Source organism: Zootoca vivipara, chromosome 3 (assembly GCF_963506605.1).
Source record: "Zootoca vivipara chromosome 3, rZooViv1.1, whole genome shotgun sequence".
NCBI classification, from domain to species: Eukaryota; Metazoa; Chordata; class Lepidosauria; order Squamata; family Lacertidae; genus Zootoca; species Zootoca vivipara.
Window position 1 is genome coordinate 15,356,947 of NC_083278.1, and position 18,427 is coordinate 15,375,373.

At 43.2% G+C, this 18,427-nt stretch overlaps 1 protein-coding gene across 1 annotated transcript; it reads right to left on the reverse strand.

Moving 5' to 3' along the window:
* Positions 1 to 9,221: 9,221 nt before the first annotated feature.
* Positions 9,222 to 15,974, reverse strand: LOC118082791 (uncharacterized; the record flags this gene model as incomplete). The annotated part of the gene is made up of 4 exons (XM_035110621.1): positions 9,222 to 9,701; positions 10,341 to 10,426; positions 13,125 to 13,210; positions 15,940 to 15,974. Coding segments are annotated over 4 exons (687 nt in total), but the record flags the coding sequence as incomplete, so codon positions are not given.
* Positions 15,975 to 18,427: the final 2,453 nt, after the last annotated feature.

The window sequence follows — 18,427 nt, forward strand, 5'->3', positions numbered from 1 at the left end:
AATAACAAATGACCTGACTTCTAGCTTTTGATGATGTTACATCCTGATGGCACAGGCTTGGCGATCCTCTGATACATACTTGGTGCATATATCTTTCCCCCACTATAATATGTGCCTCATATTACAGTGGGGAGCCTCCTGTACTCATGGGAAGTCAGGGTTCTAGATTGTGTGGGGAGCCAGTGCAGGACCTGTTTTGAAGATTAGAACATAAGGAGAGCCATTCTCACAGGGGCCAACCAGGTGTCTGTGAGAAGCCTGAAAACAGAACCTGAGTGCAACTGTATTTTTCCCACCTGAGATGCCCAGAAACTGGCTTTAGGAGGTATATTGCTTCCAACAGAAGAGGCAGAACAAAGCCATCATAACTTGTTCATAGCATTATCCTTTGTGAATTTGTCTAAACCTCCTGTCAAGCCATCCGTGTTGGCACGACCACCATTGTTTCTTGTGGGAGTGAGTTCCATAGTTTAACTATGCACCTTGTGAACAAGTACTTTCTTTTGTCTGTCCTGAATGCCCCAAAGAGGGTTGCTCCACTGGTGGTGACCCAGCCTTATGGGCTTCACTATTTGCATCTTATGGCTTATGTGGGCATATGAAGGACTTTTCCTGCCTGAATTTATCTAGTCCACATTTAGAGCCATCCAAGTATGTGACCACCAGCATATTTCATTTCCAGGAGCCTCTAGCATGGCGAGGCAGTGCCTTGGAGTCACCCTCTTGACAGGGGCATTGCTGTCGCTTACCTGGACTGCTAGGGCAGAATTTGAGTGAGGTCAGGACTGCACAGGCAGAGCCAATCCAGCACTTCCAGGGAATCATAGAATCGTAGAGTTGGAAGAGACCCCGAGGGTCATCTGCTCCACCCCCCCTGCAATGCAAGATTCTGTTGCCCAACATGGGGTTCAAACCCGTGACCCTGAGATTGAGAGTGTCATGCTGTACCGACTGAGCTATCCCAGCAGTCAAAAATGGCATGGAAGAATGAATCATAGGTGTCGGGAGAATGACGCTGTGGCACCACCCCTCTCTTGCTTCTGGCTGTAAATGCCACCAATTTATGGTGCACGCTGTAAACAAGTCCTTCATTTCTCTTGAATTCAGTGCTTTCCATTGGATGTGTGGAAAATGTACCTTCAGTCATGCCCCACTCTTTGTGGTCCCCTCCTTCCCTAGAGCCTGAAACGCTATAGCCTTCCCTTCTTTGCAGCACATACACTGACAAAGATCCTGAAACAAAGATCAGATTCTTCCTCTGTTGCCCCCAGACACGCTTCATATTAGTCGAGTAGAACAGAAGCACCTTAAATTTCCTTTTTGTGCCAAGCTGCTGGGGACACGCAATGAGCAATTTCCTCCAACATATTACCCGTAGGAGCTTGTTCTGAATGAACTACGTGATGCCGGCTGATAGCAATTTGGTTCCTGGCGATGCTACTTTCAAAAATAATTCAGAGAACGAAGTAGGCTGTCAATAGCCCCCTCTTTCTAATGTACAGATCTTTCTGGAGCTTTAGCTAAGTCTGCTCTGTTCTTCATTTAATTTCCCAACCTTCTTTTTAAACAAATTTGGACGCTGCCTGTTTTTCCCCTAGAAAGTGACATAATGCCATTAATTCCTATTTAATACTATATGGTATTATTACTATTTCATAGTGGTATTATTACTATTTAATAGTAAAGCAAGTATTAGCTGGCATTGCAGGCTCAATTGCACAGGTGGGCAACCTGTGGACTTTGGCCCAATTTCATGCCTTCGGCAGTCCTCTTGTTTGAAGGTGCCCTCAGCTTGAAGCACTGTCTGATCCAAGTCCATTTTAAAGACAAAGACCCCTAAGTATGGTGAGCACAGACCATACCCTCCAAGTGTCCCTATTTTCCAGGGACAATCCCAGAATTATGGAAGCCATCCTGGCTTCTGACTTGATCCCGGAATGTCCCTATTTTCCCCACTGGCACTGCCATCGCCGAGATTGAGGAGAAGGGTGGACCAGTGGTTGTCCATTTTTTAAATAATAATTTTTATTAGTTTTAGATCGGAAGGTCGACGGTTTGAATCCCCATGACGGAGTGAGCTCCCGTTGCTCTGCCCCAGCTTCTGCCAACCTAGCTGTTCGAAAGCACACCAGCGCAAGTAGATAAATAGGTACTGCTGTGGCGTGAAGGTAAATGGTGTTTCTGTGCACTCTGCTTTCATCATGGTGTTCCGTTGCATCAGAAGCGGTTTAGTCCTGCTGGCCACATGACCCAGAAAGCTGTCTCTGGACAAACGCCGGCTACCTTGGCCTGAAAGAGAGATGAGCGCCACAACCCCATAGTCACCTTTCACTGGACTTAACCGTCCAGGGGTCCTTTACCTTAATCTTTTTTTTTTGCTCCCCAGAAGTTTTGGCCTGCAATTCCTATTGTCCTATTGGCCGCGCAAGCTGGGTGTGACGCGAGCGGGAGTCCAACAACATCTGAAGGGGGCATGTGGGCCACCTCTGATGTTGACAAATGGAGATGATGGGCTATTTCCTTCCTGCCCTGCTACTAATCTTCCCAGGAGCAGCTGATTGAACATTCTTGGAAGCAGAAAGCTAAAATATTTTGAACTTTGCTGTGCTCCAGTGCAGCTCTTGGAATATATTTTTTGAAGAAATCACACCTCAAATCCATCAATTCTGTTATAGGAGCTCAGAGTTTACTAGGTCAAAAGCAACCCTTTCTTGGGATGATTACCAAGGTCTGTTTGGAAACGTTCTGCTCTAAAGGTGTTTTTGTGCACTGCATTCCCAAACGCTTCATTTTATGCTCCGTGATACAGACCATGAATTCACCTGCAATAAGCTTAAGTGCTATTACAGTTTAGCAAACATACAGGATTGGAGCTGTTAAGTACTTAGCGAAATGGCATGTTCTGTATTCCGTCCCTATCCTATGGGCTGAAACTGATCCGAGAGGAAGTCGTTGTGGGCTACGCAAACATTCATAGAGCTTGGTTCCTTGTGCTGTTTTTTTTAAATTTTTTGCTATGCCATGGCCTGGTTCAGACAGCTGTATGGAGAAAGTAATTATTAGTAGACGCCACCCAACTGCCAAGCACTACTTCCCAGGAATGTTTTACTCTATAGATTTGTACAAAGACAGCAGCATAACGCTGCCAGTGGGTACTGGTCCCAATGGCTCTGTTCCACCTACACTGATAGAGGAAGTATGCCCTTGAGTTCCCTTTGTTGAGAATTATAAGATAAAAGAGTGCTGTTACACTCAGTTCCCATTTGTGGGCTTCCCACTGCAACCGATTGGCAACTCAAAGAGTAGATGGGCCTTTGGTCTGATTCAGGAAGGCTCTCTACTCAAGTTCTTATGGTGGCAGGTAGACTGCTTTGGGGAAGGGGTGTCATAGACAAGAGGCCACCATTGAGAAGACCCTCTTTCCAGTTGTTATTACCTCACTTAGGATAGAAGGGGGCACCTAGAGCAACTGAAGATGATCTGAGTGCATGACCAGGTTGAAGCACAAGTACATCCTCCTGATGCCTGGGTGCCAAGCCTCATAGGTCTTGAAAGCAGCAGTGTGGTATAGTGGTTAAGAGCGGTAGACTCGTAATCTGGGGAACCGGGTTCGTGTCTCCGCTCCTCCACATGCAGCTGCTGGGTGACCTAGGGCTAGTCACACTTCTCTGAAGTCTCTCAGCTCCACTCACCTCACAGAGTGTTTGTTGTGGGAGAGGAAGGGAAAAGGAGATTGTTAGCCGCTTTGAGACTCCTTCGGGTAGTGATAGCGGGATATCAAATCCAAACTACTCTTCTTCTTCTTCTTCTTCTTCTTCTTCTTCTTCTTCTTCTTCTTCTTCTTCTTCTTCTTCTTCTTCTTCTTCTTCTTCTTCTTCTTCTTCATAAAAGGGTGTGGTAGCCAGTGAAGCAGCATAATACATTTTAAATGGTTAGCTTCAGGTAATTTTTATTTCTTAAAAATAAACAAGGAGTATCTGGTGTTATCTTAGAGGGGATGCCAGGAAACAGGGAATTATGTCCACATGTGGTGGGGTGTAAATATGCAAACTAAACATAAACAATGGCAAAGGTTGTTTAAGGAAATAACAGAAATCACTGGGTTAAAGCAGACCGAGAGTCCAGAGGTAGCATTATTATCAAATTACGATGGGGTGGAAGGTTTGCAGGCTATGAAAGACTTACTCACAAATTCATCACAAACAAGCAACCATACCCTAGGCCAGGCATCCCCAAACTGCGGCCCTCCAGATGTTTTGGCCTACAACTCCCATGATCCCTAGCTAACAGGACCAGTGGTCAGGGATGATGGAAATTGTAGTCCAAAACATCTGGAGGGCCGAAGTTTTGGGATGCCTGCCCTAGGCCAACCCCAACACCTCTTACTACCAAAAGAACACAAGCGAATAGCAAAGAAAACATGCACAGGCAATGCCACAAAGCCCCACATATACATTAAGTAAAATAGAAACATTGCCACCTGACCCCACCCCCACTCACCATTCCTCCCTCCACCTCTTTCCCCCTTTTCTTGCTAATGTAACACTAATGTCCATAGCTGCCAAGTTATCCCTTTTTTTCAGGATTTTCCATTATGCTGAATAGGCTTCCTCGCGAGAAAAGGGAAAACTTGGCAGCTATGCTAATGTCTCAACAAATGAAACTGATTGTAAAAAAATGTAACTTGAAAAAAGAGACATTGCACATACTTTTGTAAACCAAGAAATCTTTAATAATAATAATAATAATAATAATAATAATAATAATAATAAATTATTGACAGCTGCAGGAATTATGATAGCGAGGAAGTGGAAGGGGGAAGCAGAATATAAAATAGAAGAATGGTATAAAGAGGTGTGGGATATAGCTATTAATGATAAATTAACATGTGCCATTAAGGCAAGATGGGGAAAAAGCAGGAGAAATGATTTTGAGGAGATATTTGTAGAATTTGTACTATTAAAAAACTACTGCAAGAGGTGTTGAAATTTTGGAAAGTTGGATAGTTACAGTGGAATGGACTCGGTGGTGGGGTGCACATTCCCCCCCTATTTATTATTATTAATTTGTCAAAATAATATATATATATATATATTTAAAAAGAGTAAAAAAAAGAAAAGAAACACCATCCACTCATAAAATATCAAGGTTGTGAACCAGCTCCAGTTTCAAAGACAGCCCCATGTATAATACACGATAGCAGTCAAAATTCAGATGATACCAGGGCATGGATAAGGGTGGTTAGGCTTTTGCTGTCTATGGCCGGCTGCAGTTTGCACACCATACTGTAGCTGTGAAATGGACTGAAATGGTTGCCTGAGCCTCCAGTGTCAAAAGTAGGCCTAGGAACAAGACTCCCAGACTGTGATCCTAATCCTTTATTTAAGCAGATGAACCACAAACCCAGAGAAGCCTAGCCTGGCCAGGACTGAGGTTCATTTTATTGGCCCTCAATATTGCATTACTGCATCCAAGGACTTCCACCGGCATAGCTGAATTGGGGGTAACACAGAAACAGTGCTGAGTATCACAGGCATATTGATGACACTGCAGCTTCTAACTGTGCACTTAAGAATAAATAAATGGCAGGAAGCAGTGAGGCCAAGTGTTTAATGTAGAGCCAAGTGTTGTAGAGACATATCAGGATCCAGAAGGCTGAACCCTGTTTTCATTTATTTGAATTCTCTGGATTCCTGCTTTTATATGCTTTTATACTAGCATCTTAAAAAGCAGAGACATCACCTTGCCAACAAAGGTCCGTATAGTTAAAGCTATGGTTTTCCCAGTAGTGATGTATGGAAGTGAGAGCTGGACCATAAAGAAGGCTGATCGCCGAAGAATGGATGCTTTTGAATTATGGTGCTGGAGGAGACTCTTGAGAGTCCCATGGACTGCAAGAAGATCAAACCTATCCATTCTGAAGGAAATCAGCCCTGAGTGCTCACTGGAAGGACAGATCCTGAAGCTGAGGCTCCAATATTTTGGCCACCTTATGAGAAGAGAAGACTCCCTGGAAAAGACCCTGATGTTGGGAAAGATTGAGGGCACAAGGAGAAGGGGACGACAGAGGATGAGATGGTTGGACAGTGTTCTCGAAGCTACGAACATGAGTTTGACCAAACTGCGGGAGGCAGTGCAAGACAGGAGTGCCTGGCGTGCTCTGGTCCATGGGGTCACGAAGAATCAGACACGACTAAACGACTAAACAACAAACAACAGCATACTAGTTTTGTGTTTTATGTTTGTTTTAATGACATTGTTTATTGTATTCATGTTGGACATCACTTAGAATTTTTTTAAAAAATATTAAGTGCATTAAAATAACAAAATTTAATAATAATAATAATGGAGTAATGCCAGTTCCTCTCTATTCTTCTCTATGCCGCAGTTGTCCTTTGCGGATGAAAGAGCACAAGAGAATTTGCTGTGTTTTATGACTGGGTGGAAGAGTTTTTCTCCATCACTTGCCTGACTTAATGTGCCTTAGGGCATCTTCTCAAAGACTGACACCTTTTAGGAGTGAGTACCTGTGTCAGGAAGCGTTTGCTACGCTGGTGGCATCCTGATCCGATGTTACTAATTTGTTCAGAGTCGCGACAAAAAGCAGCAGCTGGACCCCGACAGCTTGAACTCCCATTTCACATCTTTGCCGGTAACAAAAAGCCTGAATTGGTGTTGGGTCTCCCTTTCCTTTTCTCACGCCTCTCTCAAACCATACGATGGGCTTTACCCTGGTGGCCTATGCTGAATCTATAGGGATATTACTTTAATTTTCAAGTAGGCTATTTGTTCTGCCGCTTTCTCCGAGAAACAGAACTGTTTTCACCCCTCCTAATGCAGGAACCTGAACCCAGCAAGTGCTTCACACAGAGAAGGCCGGCTCTTCCTATGGTTGGCCTCAACCGGAAAGAGGTAAGACAGAATGCAGCATGGAGGAGGGGAGAAGAACAGAAGGAGAAAAGGAAGGAATATTTATTCCTCTTTGTCCTGCAACTTTTCTTCCTGCACCATGATTTTTTCTCCTCACACAAAAATACAACCAAAAAAGACAGGACCACTGTATCGCAATGACCACTCCCTGCTCCATGACCTACCATTGTGTCAACCATATTAAAAATAATTATTAAATATTGCATGCCTTTCATGCCAAAGCTCTGGTGCTTTTTCCATAAGCATTTTTAATTTCATCAATATTGAATGATTCCTCCTGCCGCCCCATTATTTTCTGACTTGGTTTTTCTATACACAAAGCTTTTCCTCAGATGTCCTGCAGTGGCATATCGAACATCTCCAGACTTTTAACCTACAGGAGAATGCAGTAGTCATGAACTATTCTTAATATTTATATAATTCTCCCTGTACAGACGTAAGCCTGGACCAACATTTGCTCTTTTGTGTCATTATAACGGCTATTTGCCTTTTTGTTCTCGGCATTTGTTGCTCTCTATCATGTTAGCTTTCATAATCCCTTTCCCTTTGTTTAAAACAATCTCATGGCCTTTGCACCTGCTGGTGGTGCTGAACCGTAATTTATTTGCTTTGCTTGAGAGATGAAAGTGGAGGCAGCAGCATCAGGTCTCAGCGTTAAAGAAATGCAATCATTTCATCATTGTGCATATTTCCAGATTACCCTTATCTTCCTAGTGGAGGTTAGGTCATTTGAACAAACGGGGCACTGCCCCCCCCAATCTCTGTCTGCCCTCAGCCAGCCAGCTCCCTCACTTGGCCACCACCAACCTGCCTTCCTGATTTCTGCCCCACCCCCTTTAAAAATAATTTGTCTTAACTTAGCATAATTTTTACAAAATCGAAACAAAGTATTACAATTACATACATATATCCAAAGTTCTCAATAATGTTGTTAATAAAAAAGAAAAGTATAGAAGAAAGAAGAAGAAAAGAGAAAGGAAGAAAGAATAAGAAAAGGAAAGGAAAGTTAGGAAAAGAAGAAAAGAGGAAGAATTTCTTCCAAGTTTATTCTACATATATTTCAAAAAGTAAATAATAATAAAATTTCATTGATTGACTTCCACTGCTTACACTGCACTTCCTATAAACATTTTGAACAAAATTGTGTTTGTAATTCCATATTTTTTTCTCCCATAGAATCCCACATAAATGATCAGATCACTAAATTCTCTGGATCTCTCACAAGTCTACTCTAAACACAACCGAAACCTTGTATTTGACCCTTGTCTGCATATATAATCATTTAAACATTTCCATTGTTTCTGAATTATACTTTTTGGTTTTTGTCTTATTAAATTAGTTAACTTTGCTAATTCTAAATATTCGCATAGTTTGTTCAACCATTCCTCTTTGGTTGGGATGTGGTTTTCTTTCCAATTCCTTTGCCTTCCTGATTTCCTCACAACCAGTTCAGAGGATGCCACTGCCCATCAGATTCCTCACAACACACAACATTCGCCACAATCAATTTCTCTCTGGTAGTTTCTGGAGAAATGCTGCATTTTGAGCCTCTCCACCCCCATGGTTCACCCCAGACACTGAGGTCCAGCTCCAAGGGGCCTCTGGCGATTCCCTCCCTGCAAGAAGTGGAACAAGGCAGAGTTCTTGGTAGTGGCGCCCGCCCTGTAGAACAACCTCCCATTAGATGCCAAGGAAATAAACAACTATCTGACTTTTAGAAGACATCTGAAGGCAGCCCTGTTTAGGGAAGTTTTTAATGTTTGATGTTTTATTGTGTTTTTAATATTCTGTTGGGAGCCACCCAGAGTGGCTGGGGAAACCCAGCCAAATGGGTGGCGTATAAATAAATAATTAATAAATAAGTTGTTGTTGTTGTTGTTGTTGTTGTTGTTGTTGTACTTTCCACACACACAAGAATTTCCACATGACCCACAACCCCAATTGCACAGGGTTCCAGGGTACATGGAAGCCTCTGTGTGCATGTGCCTTTTGTGTTGAGAGAATGCATGTGGCATTCTTCTGAAGAGAGCATGAAAGGCTTCCAATAAAGGTGAGGTTTTATTCTGCAAAATGAGCACTTTTTTATATATAAAAAAACCTAACACAACACCATTCTGCATCTTCAAGCATTTAGCCCACTTCCCCCATGCCAGTTGAAAAGCAACAGCAGCAGCAAAAGACAACAACACCCTAGTGTTGCGATATAAATGGGAATGTTTATTTAATGGCACTGTGATGGCAGTGGCATACATTTTGGTTTCTGAGCAGTGGTTGAGCAATGGATGCACACCTTAGTGTGGCATCCTCCGGTCCCTATGGTAGCATGGCTTCTGCGCATTGATAGAAGAGGCATCTTGATAGAAGAGCTCTCTTCCTTCAGGAGGCATGCTTTCTTCAGAGAGCCTCTCTTTAGCCCTGACAGCCACAATTTCCTGGATGATATCCTCTATTTCATTCACTGTTAAGATCTCTTTCTCCGCCTGTAGATATGAGGGCCCTGGAGTTGGCAATTGCTCCCGTAAGAGTTGCAGATCCCATCCAGTATTTGGTTGGATGCCCTCTGGAGCACAAAGGTCAGACAATTGTTCCCTTTTTATTTCCGCTTTTCCCTCCTCCAAATTCCCACCTGCTAGCATTTCCTCCCCTCCCCTTTTATTCTGCTTTTGTTTCTTCTTCACTCTATCTTCTTCATCGAAGATTTTCTGAGCCACGTCCAATATACTGATCCACTGAGGAGAGTAAGAAAACTTTCTCCATTTCTTTGAGGGCTCCTGAAAAATGCCAAGCATACTTTCACATATAGGGTTAATGGGAAACACTTCCATGGCCCTTATAAGCAGTTGTGATAATTTCAGGTGGAGCATATGGATGCATAAGTTTACCATTATAAATTCTACTCCTCAACTAAAATGATCAGAGGTGACGGCTCTCTCCATTATACTTGGCTTGTGAGTCTCCCAGGGCAACTGGTTGGTTATTCTGGGAGAAAAAGTGTCAGATGATATGGATAATCAACCTAATCAAGCCAGACTTGGGCAGGTGTGGAGGACTCCTTGGTCCTGAATGGGGTAACTGTGCCCCTGAAGGACCAGGTCCACAGCCTGGGAGTCATTTTGGACTCACAGCTGTCCATGGAGGCGCAGGTCAATTCTGTGTCCAGGGCAGCTGTCTACCAGCTCCATCTGGTACGCAGGCTGAGACCCTACCTGCCCACAGACTGTCTCACCAGAGTAGTGCATGCTCTGGTTATCTCCCGCTTGGACTACTGCAATGCGCTCTATGTGGGGCTACCTTTGAAGGTGACCCGGAAACTACAATTAATCTAGAATGCAGAAGCAGTAATGTAGTCTAGCCCCAATTTATTCTTAGAACAGACCAAATTAACGTCTCGCTGCTTCTGTTATTCTCACCATTAAAGGAATTACAACCCTTGGTGTTAGTTTTGCCATTTTGACTTTCTTCAACTCCACAGCTGACTGTGATTCTTGGAGAAGATCTGCAATGAGAAGAATGAACATGACGCAGAATTAGGAAATTGTCATTTGCTTATTTAAATGAATATTTGCAGATGCTTACAGAACAAGATTATGAAATGCAAAGCAGCATGTATATCTGTGGCTTAGATACACATAATAAAATCCATGGCTTAGATCCATGTCACATCTCACTTTTCAATAGGGATGAGTGAACCTGCTAACCCCATTAGTTTGGCTCGGGATTTTTCCAAATCCCAGCTTCCCTAAATTGTCTCCTCCGTTTTCAGGATATCGCAGTTATGTAGCCCAAACCCCTGCCATTTGCATCTGAGCTTTCCCCATTGCATTTAGGCTTGCCAGATCCCTACCAACTCTACTCCCTAAATGGCAACATTAACATTCCTTGCCTCATACTGGAGAAACAAGCAAATATAAGCTGTTGGTTCAGGCAGGGTGGTGAAGCCAGTATACAGTTCAACTATGTACAGATGGTTACTCAAACTAGCCATTTTACTCTCTGTAACTATTTTAATTTGTGTTTTGTGAGTTACTACTACTACTACTATCACCACCACCAGCACTACTACTACTAATAACCTGCCCTTCACCCTAAGGTCTCAAGGTGGGTTACAACCAGTGGTTTTTTTTCTTTAAAAAAATGTTTAGGGGTATTCTCATTTTGACTCAAGAAAATCACCATTTTATAGTTCAAATTGGGAAAAATAAATACAGTAAATGGACAAAAGTACACAGATTCACAAAATGTTTAGGGGTATGTGTACCCCTGCGTACCCCCAGAAAAAAGCACTGGTTACAAAAATTAGAACACAATACTATAAACAGTTCAAAGCTATTTACAATTTACAATAACGTACAGTTTGGTACTTTATCACTGTTTGTACTTGTCTCCATTTCATTTCCCTCTCACCTGAGTGTTTACATCTCCCCTCCCTCAAACAATGTGTAGATAAACCTGGAACTCAGGGTAACTCATCGTATGTTTGATGAAATGGACTGTAGTCCACAAAAGCTGATGCCTTAATAAATTTGTTAGCTAGTTGTTCAGGTGTTGCAAGATTCTTGGTTGTTTCAGACCCTCCAAGTGTCTCCATTTTCCAGGGACAGTCCCAGATTTACAGAAGTCATCCCTGTTTCTGATTTGATCCAGGAATGCCCCACTTTTCCTTAGGACATCCCTATTTTCATTGTAGAAATGTTGGGTGTGTGTGTGTATGGAGTCATCCGACCCCCAAGCCATCTGAATCCAGGCCTGTATAGGGAAGTTTTTTTTGAAGTTTTGAAGTTTAATGTTTTATTATGCTTTCACGTATGTTGGAAGCGCCCAGAGCGGCTGGTGTAATCCAGTCAGGTGGGTGGGTATAAATAGGAAAATATTATTAATAATATTATTATGGAATAGGACATCCCTATTTTCATCAGAGAAATGTTGGAGGGAATGTTGTATTTTGCTGCAAGAGCTGGAAATTGGCTACCCCTCTGGGGAATTATTTCACCTTGGCATTTCAAGCCGCAAGGCACTTTGTAATAATAATTGGTTTCCTCTTGAAACCAGTTCAGGACTTAGTAGTCCTTGCCAATTCCCTCTGGTCACTGATACACAAGGCAACTTCCCAGTGCTACACCACAACTCTGGGCCCAAGATCTTCCTATAGCACACTTGTCCGGTGACACATGTTTTAGACACACAGTAATGGGCAGGGACACACTTAATAACAAAACCATCTAAGGATGTGGCCTAGGGTCCTCATGTACTTTTTCACATTGCCTGCTTATGCCTAGAAGAACCCACAGAAGGTTTACATGGGCCACAGCTTAGCATTTCCCACAAAAGTTATTTTAATAATAATAATAATAATAATAATAATAATAATAATAATATATTTATACCCCCGCCTATCTGGCTGGGTTTGCCCAGCCACTCTGGGTGGCTCCCAACAGAATATTAAAAACACGATGAAACATCAAACATTAAAAACTTCCCTAAACAGGGCTGACTTCAGATGTCTTCTAAAAGCCAGATCGTTGTTCATTTCCTTGACATCTGATGGGAGGGCGTTCCACAGGGCAGGCGCCACTACCAAGAAGGCCCTCTGCCTGGTTCCCTGTAACCTCACTTCTCGCAGTGAGGGAACTGCCAGAAGACCTTGGAGCTGGACCTCAGGCTGAACGATGGGGGTGGAGATGCTCCCTCAGGTATACTGGGCTGAGGCCGTTTAGGGCATTAAAGGTCAGCACCAACACTTTGAATGGTGTCTTTCAGGACCAGTTTTATATTGTCTCGTCGGCCACTCCTAGTCACCAGTCTAGCTGCCGCATTCTGGATTAATTGTAGTTTCTGCGTCACCTTCAAAGGTAGCCCCCATGTAGAGCACATTGCAGTCACCTAGACTTGCAGCTGATTTTTTCCCCTGGGCCTGCCAGAATATGTTGGCTGACTAGGTTGGGGTTGTTATTGGGTTGTTGATTTTATTTTGAATATATATAGAGAGGGGGGGAGAGAGAGAGAGGGAGAGAGAGAGAGAGAGAGAGGTTTTATATTTTGATTTTGTTCTATGATTTGCCCTGAGACCTCCGGGCATAGGGCAGTATATAAATTCAATAAATAATAATAATAGGTTGCACATTGTTAAACACCCCCCATAGGCACGCCTAGCTCCAATTACACACAAGAATCAATAAGGTTATGGTTCTACCTACTAATGAAAGGAAGGACTGGTTCCAAGGGAGCTGACCTCTGCTCTTCATTTTTCTTCTCTTTGCTCATATGTGAATTCTGCCTTTCTGTATGCACATCAACAAAATTGATAGGTGAACGCATAAATACTGCTTTCTGACTGCAGATCAGATAATGGAGTGGGGGGGGGGGTTATCCATGAGGAACAGCAGACCTTTAGATTTGTGCATGAGAACCAGGGAGATACACAGTGGATGCTAATGCGCCTCTGAGAAAGGGATTTTGCCTTGTTTGGAAGTACTAGGGGGGAAAGGTCAACTGTATACATTGGATCCAAACAGTGGCCTAGCGTTGGTTGCCGGCACCCGGGGCAGGCTTGCACACCAGGGGGGGGCATGTGTGTCATGCAGGGGGGTGACAGCCCAGCCCTCACTACTGATGCTGCCAGAGTGACCCCATCCCCGGCAGAGCAAAGTGGGATTATGCTGAGCCACCTGCCTGCCCGCGCAGGGGGGGAGCCTGGCTAGCCAATGCAGCCCTTTGCAAGTAGGGATGCAAGGAAAATTTCCACCTGTCTCTCCTCTTGCTAAGTGGCAGCAAAGCTTGGCTTCAGGAAGGAAGCCAAGTGTAGAAAACTGCCTTATCTTACCAACCCCAGCTGCCCTGCCACGATATTTTACAATGTTAAAGGATGCTTGTAATAAGGCTTGTTGTCAGCTGTTGCTATTTGTGCATGAAGAGGAAAGGTTCACCTGGAGCTATGACTATGCCCATATTACTCTCTTTCCGAAAAACATTGGTACCTACCTACCGCTAACAGCAAGGGTTGCCTCCAAGGAATCTGCATGCGGTCGTTCTTTCTTCTCTTCCTCATTCTCATGAAGATCCAGTTCAGCATCTATCTATTCCTCTGTCAATGCAATAACAGATTTTTTTTAGTCTCCTTCAAAGGGGTTCAAATGGCTGGTGCATATTTTTAAATGTTGATATGTATACATAGATGTATGCTCTCTATTATAATACTGAAGGCCACATATTTTCATATTTGCACAAGGGGTTATTTAACTGGGCTGGTTTTTGTCACCAGGAGGAGGAAAGCATTATCTCTAACCACCTGCTTTCTCGCACTACCTCAAATGCCATCCCTACTCTGGGGTTGTCAGCTTATGAATCTCTGGGCAGGACCCCAAATGGACCAAGCAGTGAAACCTGGCGGTTCAGGGTTAGACCCAGGAGGGTTCCAGTGTGGTTAGAGGGCTGAGGCTGAAAATCCCCACTCAAAACATGAATCTCACTGGAATGACCTCACTGGAATGACCTCACAGGAATGTTGTAAGGATAAAAGGATGGAAGAGAGCCCTACCCAGGGCATCCTGAACTCCTCAAAGGAAGGAAGGGATAAAACCAGAGCAAGCAAACAAACACATTCTAAAAATGGTACCTGGCACACTGAGGCAGAGCCTGGCGGAATTTGGCCAGTCATGGTGGGGGCCAAATGGGAAAAAAAGGCATTGTTGGGCCAACTCTGGAGATTCCTGGCTGTTAGAATGCAGTTTTAGTGCTTGGACAGACTAGATAACAAATGAATGCTTAGCAACCAAAACCCTCCTACTGATGCAAGCTTCTTAGAGGCATGACGGCGGAATGGAAGCTAGATGAGGCGGACATTCAAGGAGGTATTACTGTACCAGCACTTGCTAAGTTTATCCACAGTTACTGTTATGTTTCCATTGTAAAGAAAGAGCTACTAAGTTGTACAGAGCCATTCAAAGGTGATCCAGTTCCAATGGGAGATGAGCCTAGATTTTTGCAGCTCAAAATTTTTGCGGCCCTTTCCATAACCATACCTCTGCACTGTGGGCAGAAATAATCTTAGTAGTAACCAGTTCAAGATCTTCACTTGCACGGCAGTTGGCAGGCATTAACCAAGGCGCTTGAGCTGTTCTATGATGTCACAATAGGAGCCTAGAGGTCTAGTGTGCCATAGAGCTAGTCCTCTATGGGTGCAGAGAGAGATGCATTTCTTGTCGATCCTTTTGCAGATTACTTCAGGGAAGGTCATTCCAAAGGAAATGTAGATGGTGATCAACAGGCCCCTGTAAACTGCAATTTGCAGTACAAAATGCCAGTAGGATAGACACTGCTGAATTCTGACAAAAACACTGTGTGGATGCAATCTACCATGAAATGTGGGGTAATCTTTACCAAATTGCATACATCCTTGCTTTGTATATGATGTGAGAAAGGGAGCTGTGGACTAATCCACTGAACCTCTTGGGGATGCTGATCGGAAGGTTGGTGGTTCGAATCCGCCTGACGGAGTGAGTTCCCATTGCTCTGTCCTAGCTCCTGCCAACCTAGCAGTTCAAAAGCACGCCAGTGCAAGTAGATAAATAGGTACCTCTCCAGTGGGAAGGTAAACAGAGTTTCTGAGCGCTCTGGTTTCCGTCATGGTGTTCCATTGTGCCAGAAGCGGTTTAGTCGTGCTGGTCACATGACCCGGAAAGCTGTCTGTGGACAAATGCCTGCTCCCTTGGCGTGAAAAGCGAGATGTGCTGCACCCCATAATCGCCTTTGACTGGACTTAAACGTCCAGGGGTCCTTTACCTTTATAATGTGAGAAGTTGCAGTCTAGAAAAAAAGTTTGTTTTTCTGAATCCAAAACAAATTTCTCTTTCATAACCATTCAGTGAATACATATGGTTTGGGAATTAACTGTGGCAGGATGTACTGGTGGCCAGTGACGGAGGACCAGTTCACACATTTATTCCTGAGGTCAAAGCTAGCACGGTGACGAATCATTTTCACATGGAGAGCTACTATTTGTGTGCACACAGCATGCAATCACACGACAAGAGGAAGGTGATGCCACAGAGACCATTTTAAATACTGCTGTCTTGCTGACCTAGAATTTCTCTGCTGGGCTGTTCCACACAAAACAAAATGCTCATAACATGAAAATGAACTGGTAAAGTCACATCTCTCTTTAGAGACTACACCTGTATCTTCATTTTACAGATTCTGAGATTAACCACAAAGGACACGGCAATGATGTCCTGCTTGCAGCTGGTCCCTGTCAGAAAGCGGAGTGCTTAGCCTGTGCTAAATGGCCACAGGCTTGGAATTCTACTCAATATTGATCCAGAGTAGATTCCAATGTATAGTTGGCAGAGTAACAACTTAAACATGTTGCAGGAGTCTGCAAAAATAGACCAGAGGCAATTGAATTTCATCCAGCAGAGCTTTGCTGCTACTGAAGGCAAATGAGCATGACGGTCACAAATACAATACATTCAGGATTGGCACTGCCCATAAGAAATCCAGTTGCAGCAGACTTAACTTAAACTTGCAATAACTTCTAAAAAGGCTAAACCACTAAGCGTACTATGTACAGAACACCACACCAGAAGGATAATATAAAGTGAAAGTGAAACCCAGACTCTTTCTGACCTTACTTTTATAGTCAGCATGACCTAGACAAAAGAGATAAGAGAACCAGTTTAAACCAGCTGTACTAAGCTTCTCTGATGGAATAACCCAAACATCATGAAACTTCTGCTTGCTTCTTTCACACAAAGAAGCTCCCAGAACCCTCTTGAATTAAGTAGAATAGGAACGATCTCTACACATCAGATCAATACTTTCTGCACCAAGAACTGCAAATGGACAATTATCACCATCACCACCAAACTAATGTTCCAGAACATGTTACAACCATTAAAACACAACATTAAAAGCAATCGAAAGAAACTTACCATCACAGAAATAAAGTGGGTCCTAAAAATATAGCATTTCTTAGATTATGTCTACACTGAGCTCATATTGGGTCCATACTGGATTAATTCTCCCAGACTCTGGGTAATGTAGTTTTATGAGAATGTTGAACATTCTCAGCCACTCTTACTTTCCATCACAGAATTCGAGGTCTTGGGGAGAGGGATAAATGTTAAACCATGTGTCTAGGTGTAGAGATGCCCAGGAGAAGTAAGGGCTGCTTCTGAACTGCCTTCATATCACTTTGAAAACAAACAGAGAATAGCCGTAAAACACCTGAAAATGCATGCAAAATACATAGAGCTCATGTTACTCCAGTGGTGTTGGAGCTGAACTGGTGTCACCACTTCCCACTCTGGAAGATGATGGCAGGGACCCAGGTAAGATATTGATGGGCCAAAGCCTTTCTCCTAGGTGCCGAATTCCCAATGGAGCAGAAAAGACCATTTATGTATGCGACCCGCAGATGTTATTGGCCCAGCGATGGAAAGAAGATAAAGTCCCTACCAGAGAAGAATGGCAGATTAAGGTGATGGATTATGCCAAAATGGCAAAAACGACCGGAAGAATCAGAAATCGGGAAGACCAAAAATTTAATAAGGAATTGGGGGGATCTTAAAAAATGATTGTAAACAGTTAAAAATGTTAGTAGGATTGGAATAACACTTGTAGTTTAATGGTGAATTTTGGATATCATGGAGATGTTAATGATTTGGATTATTTTAAAAGATGCAGGAAGAAATGATTAACAATAGGACCCACAAAGGGAAGTAGAGGAGGGAAGTCCAGGAGGTTCTTTGGAATCTTGTTTTTATGATGTACTGTAGGTTGGATATGTGATTGTAAAACTTTAATTTGAAAAATCAAATAGATATATATTTAAAAGAAAAAAAGCTATTGATGGGCCCTGTTGGGCTGTGTGCAGGATCTGGTAGATGCCCTGGGTGCTGGGTGCTGACGCTAAACCTGGCTGAACTTTCAGTTGACTTTGAGGGGAAAAAATACACATGGGAAAGATTGAGAACAGAAAACCATATGCCGAATATCCACTTTCTCCTATGAGAAACTGGATCCAGAAAGGCATTGCTATCCATACCTAATGTCTCTGCAAACCATGCTCCTATTTGAAGACCCATCACATTTCCATATCATTTTGAAGGCCATAAGCTGGCAGTACAGCAATACTCTGTGGGACGTCAGTGCTAGAGACAGTGAGTACAGTGTCTGGCCTGCCAGGACGGATTGTCTTATATAGCTGCCAGCAGATGAGAGCAAAGTATAAATACATATCCACTGCTCGGAAAGAACATTGTCTTTTTTTGATAACCCATCGCCAGCATCCATTAATCACGTCCAGTCTGTTTCGAAATACCAGCAACACCTGGGAGAGTGGAGATGCTATGTACTGATTTATATTCGGGAGATATGAGATCGGCAGCTTGATTTAAGGAAAACAATATACTTTAATGATTTCAAAGCTAAGCATCCTAGCAAACATCACATCCCCTGTCTAGAGAAGAGATGGCACTTCAGACATAAGACTGGCTGTGAG